At 44.1% G+C, this 19,853-nt stretch overlaps 2 protein-coding genes across 2 annotated transcripts in view; both read right to left on the reverse strand.

Moving 5' to 3' along the window:
* fam53b (family with sequence similarity 53 member B) overlaps positions 1-11,523 on the reverse strand; it is a 31,231-nt gene extending 19,708 nt beyond the window's left edge. Inside the window, exon 1 of the mRNA XM_063002742.1 lies at positions 11,278-11,523. The gene's annotated coding sequence lies outside the window, so the exon portion shown is untranslated. The remainder of the gene's footprint in view (positions 1-11,277) is intronic.
* A 4,309-nt stretch (positions 11,524-15,832) lies between these two features.
* hpdl (4-hydroxyphenylpyruvate dioxygenase-like) lies at positions 15,833-19,811 on the reverse strand. Its single transcript, XM_063002745.1, has 5 exons — positions 19,144-19,811; positions 17,773-17,939; positions 17,468-17,619; positions 17,247-17,368; positions 15,833-16,457 (listed from the first exon to the last, which is right to left on the reverse strand). Exons 1-5 carry the CDS (start codon positions 19,809-19,811, stop codon positions 16,253-16,255), a joined length of 1,314 nt encoding a protein of 437 aa, XP_062858815.1. The 3' UTR covers positions 15,833-16,252.
* Positions 19,812-19,853: the final 42 nt, after the last annotated feature.

Consider the following 19,853-nt stretch of genomic DNA (forward strand, 5'->3'; position numbering starts at 1 on the left):
CGCATGCACAGAGATGTCTCAGGGTGTGACTCTCCGTACACAACGCTGAGCTGCACCGCACTCGTCAAAGTGCAGGTGATGAGATGCATACGGCTGCTGCCCACACGTCGGAGGGGGCGTGGGTTAGCTTCGTTCTCCTCAATCAGAGCGGGGATCGGCATTGGTGGAGAGGAAGCGTGACGCAATCGGGCAATTGGACGCGCTAAAAGGGAGAAAAAGGGAAAAAAAAACGCATAAACAAAATAAAAAAAATTTAAAAAATGTAAGCCTGTCTTTACAAGACTGCAGGTTTGGATTTTTTTTTAAAGTGGACACAAGAACATTCGTCTCTTTTACTGTTACTGCATTACCAGCTGAACACGTCTGTTAGTTCATGTATATGTTATGTATATTCATGTATATTCATGTATGTTATACAAAATGTATCAGTTCACAAGGTTATATATCGAACACAGTCATGGACAATTTATTGTCTCCAATTCACCTCACTCGCAGGTCTTTGGACTGTGGGAGGAAACCCACACAGACACGGGGAGAACATGCAAACTCCACACAGAAAGGACCCGGACCGCCCCACCTTGCTGTGAGGCGAACTGAGCCACCATGCTGCCCGGCCTAGAGGTTAAGGTACTGGACTAGTAATCAGAAGGTCGCTGGTTCATGCGCCACCACTGCCAGACTGCTGCTGTTGGGCCCTTGAGCAAGGCTCTCAACACTCGATTGCTCAGACTGTAGTCTGTCACTACGCTGTAAGTCGCTTTGGATAAAGGCGTCAAAATTGTAAACATAAGTCTGTCTTTTAAAGACTACAGGTTCATATCTCGTTCCAATCTAACGAGAACATTCATCTCTTTTAGTCCGTTAGTCCATGTATACAGAACACAGCAGATAATGCTTTTCCTCAGAAGTGTTCACCTGCATGGTCATTACCTGAGAAATGAAACTGCTGGTTTTAGCTATAATCAAAAAGATGCGAGCTCTCACCCTACTCTTACACCTCAGGCAAACAGGGTGGCACAGATATTGGGAAGGGGTGAGAATTTCTAAATGAGAAATAATAATAATAATATGGTGATACATGTGGCACATAACAAGACTGCAAACAGGCTCACGGAGCAACCTGTAAACGAGCTAATCTTAAATATGCAAAATATTTTATGGAGGAAAAAAATCGCACGATTTTTAATGTGGAATGTGGCATCAAAGCAGGTGCTAAAGGCATAGTACAGCTTTCTGAACGTAAAATATTTTATTTGTTTATTTTATGAGGATTTAACGTCTAGTTTTGCACACTTTTGCACACTACACAAGAGTCATCAGTTCAAGTCTTTAACAATCTCCACCTCACTTGCACGTCTTTGGACTGTGGGAGGAAACCGGAGCTCTCTAAGTAAACCCACACACACGGGGAGAACATCATCTCATTAACTCCACAAAGAAAGGACCCGGACCGCCCCACCTGGGAATCGAACCCTGGACCTTCTTGCTGTGAGGCACCCCAAGTGTCCAATATATTAGGAAGACATCAGTACGAATGTTTACTGGCCTTCATAACTATGATTATACTTGTGGTTGTACCTCCTGTACTGCTGGACCCCTATCCTGACCAAGTGACTAGACACCAACCGCTTCTTTTCACCTGCCAGAAACAGGTTCACACAAGGATCAGTATCAACTTCAAAGAGTCACGTACTGATCTCTGTTATTCACCGTCTCTCTCTGTGCAGGCGCCCTGGACCGTGTGGTGGTCCAGGGGATTAAACCGCTGTCCCACTCGAATGGTTCCCGTCTTTAAAATGTCAAAGTGGGGGTCGATATGTTTCTTTATAGGAACAAATAAAAAGACTTTATATGGATTAAGGTGGTGAGTAACTGTAAGGGTGATTTTCCAGAAAACAAGATTTTTTTTTGTTTTGTTAGGGTTTTGTTATTCTAAGATAAGATAAGATTCATTTATTGATCCCCATGGGGGAAATTCGAGTGTTACAGCAGCTCCAGTACAGTGTAATCACAGTAAATAGAGTAAATAAAAGTAGAATCAAATTAAAATTAAAACAAAAATATTAACTATGAGATGCAATTACTATTATACAGCATTACGACAATTACAACTACATGACAAAAACACTATATATATTCTTTATGTAAATATATACATATGTGTGTAGAATGAATTGTAGAGTCCAGTGCTGGGGAAAAAGGGGGGGGGGGGGGGGGGCGGGTTTGTCAGTGTGAGGACAGCCTGTGTATTCTGCCATTGATATGCAGTCTGATGGCAGTCTGAACGTCCAGTACAAATATTTTAACATAGGCCTGAATATCAACAAGTATAAACTTATATGCAAGATAATAAATAAATTATTTAGTCGGTATAAAAACGTATGGCTTTGTGTAACTTGTACATACTCAACTTCTAGTGATATAGAAAAGTTCCTACGCAAATTGCACCTTGTTTCATTATAAAAGATGTTGATAATACCAATACCGATTCCCCCCCCCCCCCCCCCCCCCCCCCCCCCCCCCCGCCATGTTTATGCTCACAAAGTCGAGAGACACGATGCGTATTGGGCCGAGCGTGATGTGAACCTTTAGTATGTACCATCAGACTCCCAACCACAGCTGGCACCGAGCATGTGTGTTTTAACACCAGACTACTGAGGGTGAACAGTCGCTGGCAGCAGAGCCGTTAGCTAACACAGCACTCGGGGGCAGAGTAGCGTGAAACGTGGAGGTTTCATAAACACGTACAGCTGCCTCCTACACTTAGCATACACACAAAGAACCTAAAGAGAGGCCAGATGCACGCCAAGAGGGACCCGGTTTTCTCCGGATGGGGCACGCCGGTTCACTTACGGCTCCCAGAATTCCCTCCGCCGTCCGCCGTACCTGCTGCTCGTGAGCAAACGGGCACCGAGCGGCGAGAGAAGCGTACACAGAAGGAAGTAGAACTAAGAACGTGACGTCTTTTACAGGATCACGCTGATGAATATCTGTGATTGCAGAATTAATGAAAACTACTGAAACGTCTAAAGAAATTAACGCAGCACCCTGTTTTCCAGAATTAGCATCGAGTTACACATGTTGCGCTTCAGTAAGCAAGAAATATTTGAATTATGATTCCTGCTAAGCCTTGCTTGGTGCCACTGACTGCTTTGTGTTTTTACCTCCACAATTTGAACCAGATCTTGCGCATTAGACATCATTTTTTTTCGACGCTTGGGTCTTCAAACTAAAATACAGTAGACATTTCAAGCCTTGCTGAAGGTCAGAGTTCTCTACATTTCTCACATACGCTTGCAAAATGATGATGTGTGTATAAAATACAATGTGTGCTTTTTATATACGCAATACCATCAGTGCAATACAATAAACAGTATGAAGGCCTTAGACAAGACAAGTAAAACCAGTTGAAAAACCAGTCAAGCATGATTTTAAATAGAAGCGAACCTTCGCAACATGTGGTTTAGGCACAATTCATGATAAAACAGTTCAGGGATTTTCCTCTGGAGAGGATTTAAGGCTGCCGCACTTCCTCACACAACCTCTAAGTCTTAAATTGGCCATTAATGGTCAGTGTTAGTGCGGAGTGTTTCCAACCAGAGAAACCAAGGCTGAAATTATTTTCTAATGCAAATGAAGCACAGTGCACTCGGACTTTGCAATCCAATCACTTGTGTTATAAATAAATTAATGATGTGCATTAATCATGGATGCATTGTAAAGAGTCTTACAGGGTGCATGTAGCACTTCAGCTTACACTAGAGCGCTGCATTTGGGGGTGAATACATTTGATAAGATGTGTGTGTGTGTGTGTGTGTGTGTGTGTGTGTGTGTGTGTGTGTGTGTGTGTATTTAAGTATGTAGGTGGGAGTAAATATCTTTACTCAGATATTTCATTATGTGTATGCAAGTATGTAAAGTATGTACAGTATGTGCGTGGGTGTAAATGCTGTTGCTTAGATATGCGATTGAGTGTACGCAAGTATGTATTTGTAATGGGAGTGAATGGAAGTGAGAACACTTTATATTTGTGATGGTGGGTGTGCCCCGAGATAGTATATCCGAAATGGTCTTAAGTACCCATTTAGAGTTGGAATGGTGTCGATATTTCTGAATACTAACAATGCTGAATCAGGCTGCACACAGGGCTGTTTCAAACCACATACTATGCACTATGCTTTGATACCTGCCCAAAATATGTCTCCAAGGTTGGTCAATCAATACAGACAGCCACATTAACCTGTCTCTATTACAGGCTAATGCAGACAGGTCCGGTTCTATACAGCCACCTTAACTTCTCTTGACCATATTACATCAACCAGCACATTGTGTAGATTTCAGACTTCGCACCAGGCTCTTGTTATTTTCAGAGTTGTTCACTGATATCACTGGTCATCTGATTTACAACCTACCCGAGGTTCTCTCGGGTTTGTCCTTTATTGAGACGACTCCACTGGATTCCTGAAGTGTCACCAGGACCGAGGCCTCCAGGGCTTTGCTTTAGACGATCCATTACTGGAATTTAGAGAAACAAACACAGAATATCGCAGCTCAGATCTTCGACATCAGGGCTGCCCTTGTACCTGCTGAAACGGAGCGCTCTGATGAGAAACCGTCTACATACAAGCGAGAGCGCAAACACCCAAAACCATGCATCTACTTCTGCATGTTTCTGCTCACACATGTGAAAGTGATGACACTCGTGTTTCCAGATGCATTGGTTACTTCTCTATATACCACACATGCCGCTATTCAATCCACATGCTTTGTTTTGCAAAACTGCTAGCAGGGTGCATACAGGACTTTGGGGGGGCATTTTTTTTGGTATACAAAGACCATATATGGCTTACACGTTAGCTAGGAAAACAACAGCCTTAAAACAACTCAACGACTCAATAATGAGCACGGAATTAAATTAGCGTCTGTGAACCCGACACAATTCATATCAAGGCTGCCACATAACCTGGATCAAGCATTCACTATATTTACAACATATGCAAGGACTTGCGTTAAGAAGCCAAAGGATTCCTTCGACCCACAATGTCTGCTGACAGCTGTAAAGTACAGTGTGTGATTCCTAGTGGGACAGACGGAGATCTGATAAAAATTAATCTGATTATCTGCTAGAGGACCAGCAGTGAAGGTACAGAACTGCTAATCAAGACTCCACTACAACCAGGTTGCCACTGTTGGGCCCTTGAGCCAGACCCTCGTCTCTCATTTGCTTGGATTGTATTCAGTCACCATTTCAGGTCGCCTTCAGTGGAAAAAGTGGCCGATAAACGCTGTAAAAGAAGTATATTGGGGGTCATTTCACAGGATCATGAACCTCCTGTTGGACAAACACCAGAGCTGATTACCCCATAGATTCCTTTTAAACTATGGAGCGCAACAGTGCTCGTTGAAGCAAGCAGATGAAGATGCGAGAATGTAAAGCAAGAAGGGAAAACCTCGACGCACCAATCATGCCTTGAGTGATCGACTGCTTTTGTACCAAGAACATTGTGTCCATTTATTTTCACTTAAATAACACACACTGTAGGACATCATATGATAAACCTGGTCTTTGTAAATTGCTACCGCGAGTACAAAGTACATAGTGGTGATGTAGAACAGGGTTTGTCAATGTCTGTCTTGAAGCCCGACTGGCCTATGATACCTGATCCTGGTTCCATAATAACAAAAACGCATAATCAGACCAGGAAGACGTGAAACTCTGCAGGACAGACGGCCTCCCACGTGACGTTGAAGTATAAGAGTGGGACAGAAATTTGACTTGGGTCATCACAGGTCAGGTAAAGCAGCATCACAACACAATGGTTTGGCACTATCTATCAATCTTCTTGCAGTCCAAAAAGTAAAATTCAGGCACTTCAGGGTCCCTGATCCTCCACATTTCATCCTACACTATACACAAACTGGAAGATGATAAACACGACTCGACTTCCTATCGTGTGCAGCAGAAGCAGATGTGGTGGCAGAGCGTTGGCTTCATGACCACGCGGTACTGAAAGTGTTCGTGAGTAAACGGGGAACTTCCAGCCTAGGTGGGGTCGGGGTTGAAGATTGAATGACCTAGTTAATGAAAAAGCGGACGCTGTAAAACGCCAGCGCCGCGTTAGCTATCGCGAGGCCTCTAAAAGTCTCCGGAGTACAATGGCCTCTACAGTACATGGGAAACCTAATAGGGCCACGATTAGCCGTGTGTGAACATCTGCCCATTTTAATCTGAGAAACACAAGACCGGCTTCTCGGGCTTCATAACGTCTAACTTGAATCAAATATTGAGGCAGAACAGAACTAGTTATTCTAATAGTTTTAACATTATTATTTCTTGAATACAGTCCAGCCTACAACCGTGTGACCTCCTCAGACAGAATTAGCAGTACAATGGAGCTCCATGACTTTTAAAATCACACATCTGGACCTTCCAGACCGTCAGTGATAAACCAGTTAACCAATGACCAACAAAGAAGTCGCGGAATTGATGTAAAGAAGAACGTGTTTCTTAACTCCAGGCCCGGTGGCCTTCTGCAACATGCAATTTTAAGGTTCCCCGTTCCCAGTACACAGTATACAACTTATGGAGGGCTTGATGATCTGCTCTGGAGTTCAAGGACACGTTAAATTTCTTCAGGTCAGTATGACTTCAAGACTGCAGCAACTAAGTGCTAGTACTTGACTACACGACTACAAAACTGAGTCTATGGTCTGAGGTGATGAATTATATTCTTTAAAGTAATTATTTACAATGTTGGTGTGGAAGAACCCGACAGGCCTTGACCACATTCAACAACTTTGAGCTGACCAAGTCTAAACCGAGCCTTATTACCATGTTCCTGTGGTTAACTGGGGGCAAAGCTCCGTGATCATGTTTCAAACTCTTCAAGCCTCTTCAAGAGAAGGGTCGACGGTTTAACGTGCTGATCGACGACACGAGTGAGATGTTTAGATATGCTCACAATCAAGTGGGAGATTAAAAACTACAAATCACAGCCTGGACAATCCCCTGAACAATAGTTAGGGGGGAGAGATCATCCAAACGTACACGTGGAGGTCATCTGGTCTTACGCCAGTGCAGTGCAGAAAACTCTATTAGCTCAGATTTTAAACAAGCAGCAGTCAGTCTACGCCAAACTCCTTCTCTGTGAACCGTTTTCTGGCCTTGACGTCTCGAGAAATTAGACTTATTATCCAGTTACGCCCAACGAACCTCTACAAACATTCACTGACGACTTCGCTTCAAACCGCGCTGAGAAAAGGAAAGGAAGCTGGCAAGCAGGCTGGCGTGATTGGAGTTTTGCCCCAGGATGAAAACTCAGGTTGTAGCGTTAGTGACGGTAAGTTAAAACAAAAGTTAAATTATTATGTCATTCAATATATCACGGGTGCCGCTAACCAGGGGGTCTCACTTGAAGAGAGAACCCTAATCCATATACCGTATTTAATATCAGGGCATAACGGGTTCCATCCTGAGCATAGAACTCATGACTAATAGTTCTTATATAGTCCTACACACAATCCTGTGTTAAACTGTGGTACTGCGTGTGGTTGATGGACCAAGAGCGCACACCAAGAGGCACTGTGGCTTCGTTGGCATTTACCAAAAAAACAACATGTGGTACCTGTGCTTTGGTGGCACAGTTAGCCAAAATACTATCTTTTGTGGCTGTGTCTGAGGCAGCAACGTTGGATGGGCTTCTCCTAACTGTTGCTGCAGATTGCTGAAGGAATCATAGGGCACAGCGTGACTCTTAGTTCGACGTACGGCTGTATTTGAAAGTCCACAACTGGCTGGTGATTGCACATGTATTGGAATGGGAGGGTGCTAGTCTTGGATCTCCTCTGCCAGCTTGAAGGGGCGTTCTCTTTAGGGGCACAGCAGTGATTTCTAGTCAATTACTGATAAAGTTGCTGACGGCTTCGTCCAGGTCAGGGCCGTGTAGGCTTGGTGCCGACCCAAACAGCAAAGGCAAGGCAAAAAAATACATTAATTTAATTGAAACTATAAAGCTGTCAATCCACTCTCTGCATCCTTCTGAGAGGTGAGAAAAAGTTGAAGTACCTGGGGGAAAACAACGCACACAGGAGAGCATGCAAAACACGTCATAATTCTCAGGACCGACGTTGGAACGTTTTTATTTTTAGATATGTAGGTAAATAAAACGTCTGCCTTCTGTTAAGGAAACAATGACGCTACTGAATAAGGGGTTCTGCAGCCCCTGAGCCACGTGCATCCCAAACACATGGAAGCGCAGGCCCAGATTTTATACTGCAAGTCTTTCATTGCTATGAATTAATGAATGTGCGCAGGCTGCAGGACTAGCTTGCCAACGTTGTGGCCTGTTGCAACCCTACTCATAAAAAATAAAAGTTTATCTTAATCTACAACAGACTTCAGGCTTAGTGACTAAATTACTACATCGCTTAGTATTACCGTGTTTCACAAACACTATTACAAATAGTTTTAATACACTAATACTTCAGTCCAAAGGGTCGTGACTATCAGAAAGTCAAGTCGAGATTCTGGTTCAAGCGCCAGCAGTGCCAGCAAACGGGTTAACAGAAACAACTGGCCATATTTGAAGGTGATTCCTACTGTGTGGTCAAAGTGTTGGCACTAGTGGGGAAAAAATACATTTACATTTGTACATTATTGGCATTTAGGAGACGCTTTTTATCCAAAGTGACTTCTATTACTGTGACTGTGTATTGTCTAAGCAATTAGGGGTTAAGGGCCTTGCTTAAATAGAATAGAACGAACGCCTTTATTTGTCATATATACATATACGTGTACAGTACAACGAAATTCTTTCTTCGCATATCCCAGTTTGTTTGGACACTGGGGTCAGAGCGTAGGGTGAGCCATTGTACGGCGCCCCTGGAGCAGAGAGAGTTAAGGGCCTTGCTCAAGGGCTCACCAGTGGCTGCCTTTTAGTTGATAGCCCAAAGCCCTACCCACTAGGCTACCACTGTCCCGTTAACAGGGCCAACCTGGCAGTGGTGGAGCTTGAACCAGTGACCTTTTGACACTAGACTACAATGAGAAAATAGTGTACATGTTCAAACTCACTTTAAAAACCTTTACTGTCGCCGCTCAGGTGGCGCAGCGGTAAAATAGACACGCTGCAACCAGAGCTGGATTCTGAGTACATCGTTTCGAATCCAGCTCTGCCTCCCCGGTTCGAGGCTGAGTTGGCTGTATGAGCAACGATTGGCCAGTTGCTCAGTGGGACAAAGAACCGGATGCGGGTCTCTCTCTGTCAGAATGCGATTACGATCTCTGCCGGCCGATTAGAGGCGCCTGCACAAGAGATGAGGAAGAGTGCCCCCTTAGGGTGTGTCTATCCACATGCAACGCTAGGTGGCGCCAAACTCATCAATGTGCGGGTGGCAAAAATGCATCCGGCTGCTGCTCATGTTTCGGAGGGGATATGGGTTAGTTTCGATCTCCTCGGTCAGGGCGGGGTTCGGCATGGACAGAGAGGAAGCACGATGCAAATTGAACAATTGGATGCGCTAAAGGGGGAGAAAAGGGGAACGAAAAAAAAAAAACGTTACTGTCCACTGAAAAGGTAAAAAAACAGCAACTTTACACATCAGAAAAGACTAGCGTAGGTCTTGAGCATGTTTAAAATGTTAAATGCAACAGAAATAATAATAATAATAATGATTGTGTGACAGTCTATGTAGTGATTTTTATAAAGTGCTCTATGTATTTATAAATGAAACCAGAACAACCAGACAATCACCGACCCGACCCATCTTTTACGTAACAGCAATTTAGGTTCAAACTTTGGACCGCGATGCCAAACCAGACGAATAATTGCTCTGAATTTGCATGCATGGCTTGAGTTCCTGCCTGAACAACAGGAGGTTTAAGCTGTAAGGCTTCAGTGCCTTGTGTGCATGAGCAGCTCATTAGGTACAGCGTGGTTCCTGCCTCCCTCTACACAAGAAACATGGGCTCCTCGACTCGTGTGGACTCGAAACAAAGCTTCGGCCGCTCTCGCTCAGGACTAAAAGAGACAGAAGGAGTATGGTAGTACTTCCAACCCTGATTAGTGTAATTCGGTACAGCACTGTTGCTCAGCAGCGAAGACACAATGCTGAAAATACACTAGCTTTATCTTTATGTAGGAGTTCCTTCTTAAATTAGGAAATGTCTAAGGATAGATATCAACACTGAAAAAGAATGTACACAGTTAAATACTATACAATTCTATTCACTCTTTAAGAAGTAGTTACTTCAGTTCAGTTTCATAATTCAACTTTCTTTGTTCCAGAAATATTGCAGCTACTCAGAGTTGACTTTTTATATAGCAGACCAGTAGCACCAGTGTTCAGAAAAATGTAGACTGGCTTGTATGTGTTATTATTAACAAAAACTGTATAATTACCAAACTGTATAAATAACCAAATCTAGTAGTAGTTCTAGTAACCCATTTTCTTATAAAGGCTTGATCCCAAATTGATGCACACTCCCTGCACATGTGCACTGCCTAGTGTTTGAAAAACAGCATGTGACTCCCTATATAGTGCACTTTCCAATCTTCCAAACTTTTTTAGGTACAGATCTGTAACTATTAGTATAAAGTATAAACTCTGTATAAATGTGCTTCACACATGACATGAATGACAATCCCAAATTGCTTTATACTCCCTACACAACAGCAAATATATTAAAAGTGAAACTGAAAAGCAACCCACAGTTTTTTCATTCAAATTACCTTCCTTTAAATGAAAAACAATAGCAAAATAAACATAGTTCAGTTAAATACAAATTAATTTAGAAAGGTATTTTAAATACAACCAGACTTATAGTGACTAAAGAAGGAAAAAATAAGCACAGTACTTGAATTATCACTAGATTTATGATGTCAAGAATAGTAAACACTAATGCTGTAAAATAGTTTATTATGAATATAAAATCTGTAAAATTAAAGTACATGCCCAGGCGAACAAAAGCCCAACTCGAGTTCAACTTACTCGTTTCTATACAGGCTTCATTTCAAACTGTTCCATTCTCCCTACACGTGTGCACTACCTAGGGAACATTATCACTTATTATCGACCCCGACTTAGTGCACTTTGTCTCCCTTCAAAGCCATTTGGGCAGCAGGAAAAGACAAAACAAAAGCAATAAAGTTATTAGAAACACACACAGATCAGCACCTATGCTTACACACTTGGTATTTATAACCAAGCACACACACACTTAAAACAAAGTTTTGTATCACTTTCGTTATTGTCTGATCTATTAAAACAGTTACTTACGGTAATCAGACATTTTTAAGTCCACAGGCTGTCGCACAACATCAGGAAAAGTGTCAATAAAGTTTAGAACTTTGTAATTTTACATCCAGAATAAACACACACCTATAGATATACACACACACACACACACACACACACACACACACACACACACACACACACACACACACACACACACATTCATTCATTTACTTTACATTCACACTCACACTCACACTCACACCGCACTGCACCGCTGCACGTTACAGCTGCTGCATGTTTCCTAACGCACACACTCTCAGCTCAATACACACCGAGCCGGACATACCATTCACACCATCACACGGGGGAGCCCGCTCTAACAAGTACTGTTTACCAAACAACTCCACATTACAAACTACAAGTAGCGATTTAAATAGTGTAAACTAGCTTACAATAACAACTTTGATACATCAGATGATATGAATTTGGCGTAGTAATGAAATAAGAGAAACATAAATCAGGGTGGATCCCGGTTTAAGTGGTACACGCTCACCGGGAAAAACTCGAACACAAATGAGTATGGAGGGCAGATGATGACGCACTTTGTGAATTGTGTTTGTATGACTGATAGAATAGACTAGAATAAAACGCCTTTATTTGTTATATATATATATATATATATATATATATACACACTACAACGAAATCCTTTTTTTCGCATATCCCATCTTGTTTGGAAGCTTGGGTCAGAGTGCATTGTACGATGCCCCTAGAGCTGAGAGGATTAACAGTGGCTGTATGCTGGGATTCGAACTCTCAACCTTTCAGTTGACACCCCAAAGCTCTACCCACTAGGCCACCACTGCCCCTGAGGCTGTTCAAAACCATTTTAATGTTAATTAAACAATTTGCACAACAACATTTGATTATTATACAGTAATACCATATAATTATTCTGGAATATGTACTATACTCCCTACACTTGTGCACTACCTAGGGAACGATATCACTCATTATCGACCCCTACTTAGTGCATTGTACGGTGCCCCTAGAGCTGAGAGGGTTAACAGTGGCTGTATGCTGGGATTCGAACTCTCAACCTTTCAGTTGACACCCCAAGGCTCTACCCACTAGGCTACCACTGCCCCTGAGGCTGTTCAAAACCATTTTAACGTTAATTAAACAATTTGCACAGCAACATTTGATTATTATAATACCATATAATTATTCCCGCTGCTGGGGATCCCCGATTGCATTCGAGCGTGCGTTTTCGCCCATGCTTTCTGCACAGGCACCTCTATCTGCTAACTAGGGTCCTTACACAGCGTTTGAGGACCCCACCAACTTAGTCCGGTCATCCCACCCAGCAGACACGATGGCTGCTGTAGGCACGGCCAATTATGCCCGCCGACTGGTGGCAGTGTCGAGTTTCGAACCCGAGGGGTTCAGAATCTCGGCGCTGGTGTGCTAGCGGAACATAGTCGAAGCAAAGTACCATTGTACCACTGCATACAGTGAAAACAATTGAGGATTAAGGGTCTTGCTCAAGGGTCCAACGTAAATTTGGATTTTTACTCCAGTAATATAGAAATGCATGTGCTACACTTGCTCTGTTAAAACATTAACTTGTTTATTCGTTCTTAGCTAAAATAAATGTGCATTACAGCTGCGGCATCCTCTTGCCATATCAGTTCATCATAATTAAAGTGAGTTTTAAATAGTTAGTGAATGATCTCAGCATTCAAGGTTAGCTATGCTAAAAACACAAAGCTTTGACGTAGGGAATGATTTTAGGCATCTTTGTGCCTGCGTATACTTGCTGTCTGATGATGTCTGACTATTTTGGTGTGGGAATGCAATATAATTACCATTTCATTTTTGAAGAACTCCTCTACACTCCTAACTCCTCTCATTAAATTCTATTCAATTAAGCTATTTTTCTTATATGTCTATTAAATGTGAATTATGATGTACATGGTTGACGTGCTCAAACACAACATAAGCAAACAATGAACTGATTTGTTCAGATGATCTAGTGAGAGAAGCACTTTTTTAAGGTGTTGTGGTGGGGTCATGGAAATTTTAACACCTCAAACGGGGTCACCACCAAAAAATGTTGAGCGTCCCTGCTGTATAGGATGAGAATGAGGTTTCTACACTGTGTTTAAGTAGGTCAGATGTGTTAGTGAATCCACTCGGTGATCACATGAACAATAATCAGGATCGACTCTTATCAGGGTCAGTAAGCAGTTACTATAAACAAAGTACAGATGATTTAGCCGTACAGTTCTGAGTACGTTCCTGCAGTGTGTGTGTGTGTGTGTGTGTGTGTGAGGTGACCCAGCCCTGTTTACAGTGTGTTAATCTGGTTGAAACATCTGCTGTAAGGCTGTAACTAATGTAACCTTCTGCTCTTTGCTTACCAGTCTTAAGTACAAAGCCATCCTTACTTATAAAGGGATTGGCCTTACCTGGAGGCCTTTTCTAAAATAGCCATGCACAACCGCGTCAAAGGTCTTTTGAACGTTTCATAATGTTTCTATTCTTTAAATCGCCCTGTAGCTGGTTTTTTTTTTACATGCTGCAAGCATTAATAAAAAATATTGTTTCATGTTTTTTGGAACTGAGTATCAAGCAAGGTTTTGCTGCTTGTATTTTATTAAACATCGACCTTCTTTTCACCATGCTCTTCTCATTACATTACATTTCCACCCTAATAAATGTTTGAAACATTTATTAGCATCACGAGCAAACGAGCCACCCGAAACAATAAAGGAAGTGACGTCTGCCTGCCAGCTGTCCATCGCATAAGGGCGTCTTGGATAGCGTGCAACTGGGTCGTTCCTCACACAGAGACTATCATGAGATCTGTCTCAGCAGCAATCAGGTCTAATCAACGGCGGGCAGCCAGCCTCGTTAGCCAGGCTTATATCAGTGCTGTATCAGTATACAGCCTCTGTAAACACAACTGGTAGCCTAGCGGTCATCAAAGTTCAGTGTACTCCGAGTCCAATGTGAAAAGCTTTCTTCATTTTATTATGACATCGGGTGTTACTACCACATTAGCTAATAGGTAAAGAGATGTTTTAAATCATGTCTTCATATCATGAATATTTTTTTATTTATTAGAATTTTAACGTCATATTTTACACACTTTGGTTACATGGCTGGTTACACAAGATTCATCAGTTCAAGTCTTTAATGTCAAACACAGTCATAGACAATTTACTATCTCCAATTCACCTCACTTGCACGTCTTTTGACTGTGGGGGAAAACCAAAGCTCCTGAAGGAAACCCATTACAGACACAGAGGAGAACATTTCCACCCTAATGTATTAGAAAGAACCAGGACCGCTCCACCTGGAGATCGAACCCAGGACTTTCTTGCTGTGAGGCGACAGTGCTACCCACCAAGCCACCATGTCACCCCTGACTTTGAATAACATAATTTGGATCAGTAATATCAATTGTATAACACTTTCACACAATGTCAGGGTTGGGTGGGTTTAGTGCCAGGGCAGAAATACACCCTCACCACAGTGCTGGTGAGTCTAGGGGCATTACTTTTTTTTTTTAGTAATTTACTAACATCAGGAGCCAGTCCAAGCAGTCAGTTCACTTTGGGCATTTTTTTTGGTGAATTGAATACCCCACCACTAGTGCAGGGCCAAAGAAGCTCATTCGACCTTCCTCCGTCAAGCACAGTCAGGTGTACTTTGGATTCCAAAAGCACCGCCTGGGATTCGAACTTGAGTGCCTGAGATATTGATAGTGGTGGGCGAGAGCATCAGACTCCAGATAACCCCAGGTAACTCTCAAGAAAAATATGGACAGTGACCATAGACACAGGTTAAATCCAGGTCCCCAGACCCTTTGACTTTATAGTCTGGTGTGTGATTGTATTGTGGTGTGTTTGTAGGAGTGTGAAAGAGGTATTTTGGAATATTCCAGTTACTTTCCAGGATTAGTGGAAACCTCGTGTTTTGTGTTTTTCAGTCCAAATTGCTGCCAGACAGGAAACTCATTACAGATATTTGCATACCTCCATCTAGTGGAAATATACAAGCACTGGATCCTCAAATTAGAACCTGGTACAAAGCTAAATGAATTAGTTTAGCTAGTTAATCGACGGCTTTGCGTTTGTAAATTCACACAAATGTAACCAATCGTTAATAATATATAAATATTTGCAGGGCTTACAATTTTGTCCAGTCATAACAAGAGTCCTGCAGTATGTGCAAGCCGCTAAGTGTTATTGTGAGAAAGAAATGATGGTAAATGCAGCAAACATTGTAATTCACGGTATAAAACTGAAGCAGCAGGACCTGGGATCAAATCTTGGCTTCGATCTCAGCATGTTCTCTCAAAGTCTGTTTTTTTCTCCAGGCACTTTGATTTCCTTCCATCTTTTAAAATTATACAGATAGATGCTTGACTAATCTCAGTTTGATGAGCCTTATCCTGGTTGATCTGCTGCCTTGTGCTCACTGTTCATGAGCAGGCTCCTGACCCACAGAGAGCCAGACCACGATGAAGTAGTTAGAGAAAAGATCAGAAAAATGAATGACTCTCCAAACGTTGATCATTGTTATATATTTTTTTTAATATTCTCAACATAAAATAAATATCAGAGGCTTACAAAATCACTTCTGATGTACAACAAAATCTGAAAGATGGATTTAATGGGAGTGTTAAATGCCAGTGTTAAATAACAACCACATTCTGGGGTGTGCGGGTGGCGCAGAGGTCTCTTACGCTAAACCACAACCGGTGAGATCTGGGTTTGAATCCCAGCAGTGCTATCCGCCGACTCTGCGTCTACCCAGACATGACTGGCTATGTCTGTGAGCCGTGGCTGAAGATCCCTGTGATGGATTGGTTTCTTTTCCAGAGTATTCCTGTCTTATGACCAGCTAGACCCTGACCACGATGAAGTGGTTGATGTAACCATGTAAACCATATTCTGCATAAACGACCACATCTAACTAATCTGAGGTCACGTTCGGTCGGTCATCAATGCTGCCCAGTTTGTTTGATTTTCATCTCCGAGGTCAGTGTGTTCTCTTGTTGGTCCTCGTTCGCCATGTAGGACTGAACGGATCTCCACAGAGCGCGGATGTTTCCCTCTCCGAATCCGGTGGCCCCCCTGCGCTCGATCAGCTCCAGAAAGAAGGTGTCTTCAGAGAAGATGGGCTTGGTGAACACCTGTAGAAGATACCTGTGGATTCAACGACAGAACTGACATTTCAGCTGGAACAGAAGACGAGAAGTTTCCACCACAGTGCAGAAATGTAGAACAATGTATAAAATGTACAGCAACACTATATGACCAAAAGTATGAAGACACCCTATGTAATTTGTGAGTTTAGCTGTTGCTGCCACACCCAATGCTATTAATTCAGTTTACAGAATGACCTTTTATAATTCCTGCACCCCTGTGCACAAAGCCAGGTCCATAAAGACATGGTTTCATGAGTTTGATGTGGACAAACTCCAGTGGCTTGCACAAGGTGGGATGAATTGGAAGGCTGACTGCAAGTTAGGCCTTCTCGTCCAACATCAGTGCCTGGCGTTCGAATGGGCACAAATTCCCAATGACACTGATCATAATCTTAAGAAATGGGAGGAGGTAGCTCAGCGGTTAAGGTACGGGACTGGTAATCGGGAAGCCGCTGATTCAAGCCCCACATCTGCCAGGTTGGCACAGGTTGTTGGGCCCCTGAGCAAGGCCCTTAACCCTCAATCGCTTGCCGTGTATACAGTCACAGTTGTAAGTCGCTTTGGATAAAATCGTCTGCTAAAATGCCAAAAATGTAAAATAGCTTGTGCTCAGGTGTCCCAGTACTTTTGGCTATGCCATCATTCACACCTAGAGAAAATGTGAATACCTTGCTGTCTTGGATTCATAGACATGAATGGTGGTACTGGGCTTAAACTCTGGAATATAGGCATCATCATCTTCTTCATTAAGCTAATGGAAGTCCACCAGAAAAAGCCTAATGCTTACCTCTGATCAGCCACATGTGAACTCTCCCCATGGCTGTGCAGGTCTGTGTCCAACAGGATGCCGTGCTGCATCAGAGCTTTCGGGTCATGCCCAGCATCTTCGATCTCTTGCTGCTTCCCCACCTGACACAGACCAGATCATCACAATCAGCCACTCCAACATCCACAGTTATATATATAATATATACTGTATAGTGCATGAGTATCAACCGAGGTTCGAACCTTAGTGTAGTAAGCTGCAGGAGGAGAGAAGAACTGAACTCCAGCGCCAGCCATGGTCTCGGCTGTAGATACGATGTCGCGTGTGAACAGACCGATGTGCTGGATGCCTGGACCACGATGCTGCTCCAGAAACGTGTCCACCTGATTCCTACCTGTTTAAAAAAAAAACATAGACAAGTTCTTCCAAGAGCCGGGAACTGAAGAGGACAGATTCAGCATCATGACCATGATTTATCTACTCAGGAACGTAGAACTACGCAGCTCCCATACAAACACGATTGGACGGTAGAGGCTAAACGTCATACCCTGTTCAGGTAGGGACTCGGCTATGACGAATTTGCAGTCCGGCTCCTTTTCGTCCTTGAAGGGAAGCTTGATTCCCGTCTCGCTACACTTCCAGTACTCCATAGCGGTCAGACGCAGTCCGATTCCATCCTGATCCAGGACGTACCCTTGATCTGCGTCCTCGTCTCTGTTAGGGAAACAAGAACCGTCCTCAGTACATCACACACACACCTTTCTCACCAAACGCTTCATGCTGATCAGGGCTGAGATGGAACACACCTACCCGTTCACTCACTCACACCAAACGGCAACGAATCAGTCAGTCTACCTACTGGCATGTATTTTGTAAAGTGGTTGGAAACTTGCTCTGGTGAAATCCAGTGGAAAACAGTTTACCAGTCAGTTACCAATAATGTCCAACAGGGGGAAGTATAACAACAAGCTCTGCTCTATATGGAACGTACTGAGCGCTTCACATTTCCGTTCTGCTTCCTGTCCTTGATTCCCATCACCTTCCTTCTAGGTGTGATACCTTTGAGATACACTGGAACATCAACTGTGAGCCAGGCCTTGTTATTCAACATGATTTAGACACATGCACCCCCTCTTCCTCCATGCGCATCAACTTCTAGTTCATGCACATCATCATGCTGGCCAAGAAGGATCACAAATTAGCAAACGCCCCGTTCGGCACTCCTGAAGCCATTAGGCTCTTCTTTTCACAAGCCAGCGATGGATTCCTACCTAACTGCACAAGAGAAGCCCTCACACCATGTCCTGTTTCAATGGGAATAAAGCTTGGACCGGGTCTCAGCATTGGTGGGCATCCGGTATACCTGAAGCTTTTAGGCTCTTCTTTTCACAAGCCACCGGTGGATTCCTACATAGGTGAACTAAGGTGGATTCCTACATAGGTGCACTAGCAAGCGCCCCCTTCGGCACTCCTGAAGCTATTAGGCTCTTCTTTGTTCGAGCCAGTGGTGGAGTCCTACCTAAGTGCACGGAGGAACCCCCCACACCGGGTAGCTGTTTCAGTTCAGCGGGAATGAGGCTTGGACCAGGTCGCAGCATCGGTGGGCATCCGGTACACCTGAAGCCATTAGGCTCTTCTTTGTACAAGCCAGCGGTGGATTCCTACATAGGTGCACAGAGGAGCCCTCATATGAGGGAATGAGGCTCGGACCAGGGTCTTAGCACAGGTGGGCATCCGGTACACCTAAAGCTTTTAGGCTCTTCTTTTTACAAGCCAGCAGTGGATTTCTACATAGGTGCACAGAGGAGCCCTCTAATGAGGCTTGGACCGGGGTCTTAGCATTGGTGGGTTGCCCACAAATGCTCTTATAACTGAATGGAATGCCCGTAGTCACAGTCACACACACAGTCACACACACCTGCTTATGAAGAACCTCTGGAAGCCAAATTTGCGCTCGTACCAGCGCATCACCTCAGCCGTGTTGCGCGTCGGACACGCGTACGTGATGTGGTCGAAATGCGTGACCGAGCAGCGCGCCCCCGGACCCGCTGACCTCGTGGCGCGCTCGTCCTCGACCTCGTGAAACCCGGGCAGGAACGGCCCCCGGTGACGGCTGGTGTCCAGGAGCGTGTGGCAGACGTTACCGAGCACCGACCTGACCACCGAGTAGGTGACGACCCCGCCGTCGTCCTGCACACGCGTCGGGGGCACGAGAAGGTCGCAGCCGTCCGAGCGCAACGACGCCGCCGACCGCGCGACGTCCTCCACCTGGAAGCACACGTTACACGCGCTGTCCACCGGGTAGCGCGGGCGCACGTCGTACAGGTACCCCGCCGTGACGTCATCCCCGTGCAGGGTCCCGTCCGGATGACCGCGGTGCCGCCGGTGCTGCTGCTGCTGCTCCGCCGCTCTCTCGCTCACCACGAACACCGCGGATCCTTTGCGGAAAGCCAGCTGGCGCACATCTGCACACAGGCGCGCGGCGAACAGATCGAACTGGAACTTGTTCACCAGATCGTGAGCAATCTTCTCCACGTTGGAGACGTGCAGGGAGATGTGGTGCAGCCGGCTCAAGTAGGCTGCCATCTTGATGACGTCACGCAGCATGAGCGCCATGTGGTCACAAAT

This window comes from Trichomycterus rosablanca, chromosome 10, assembly GCF_030014385.1.
Source record: "Trichomycterus rosablanca isolate fTriRos1 chromosome 10, fTriRos1.hap1, whole genome shotgun sequence".
Lineage (NCBI taxonomy): Eukaryota > Metazoa > Chordata > Actinopteri > Siluriformes > Trichomycteridae > Trichomycterus > Trichomycterus rosablanca.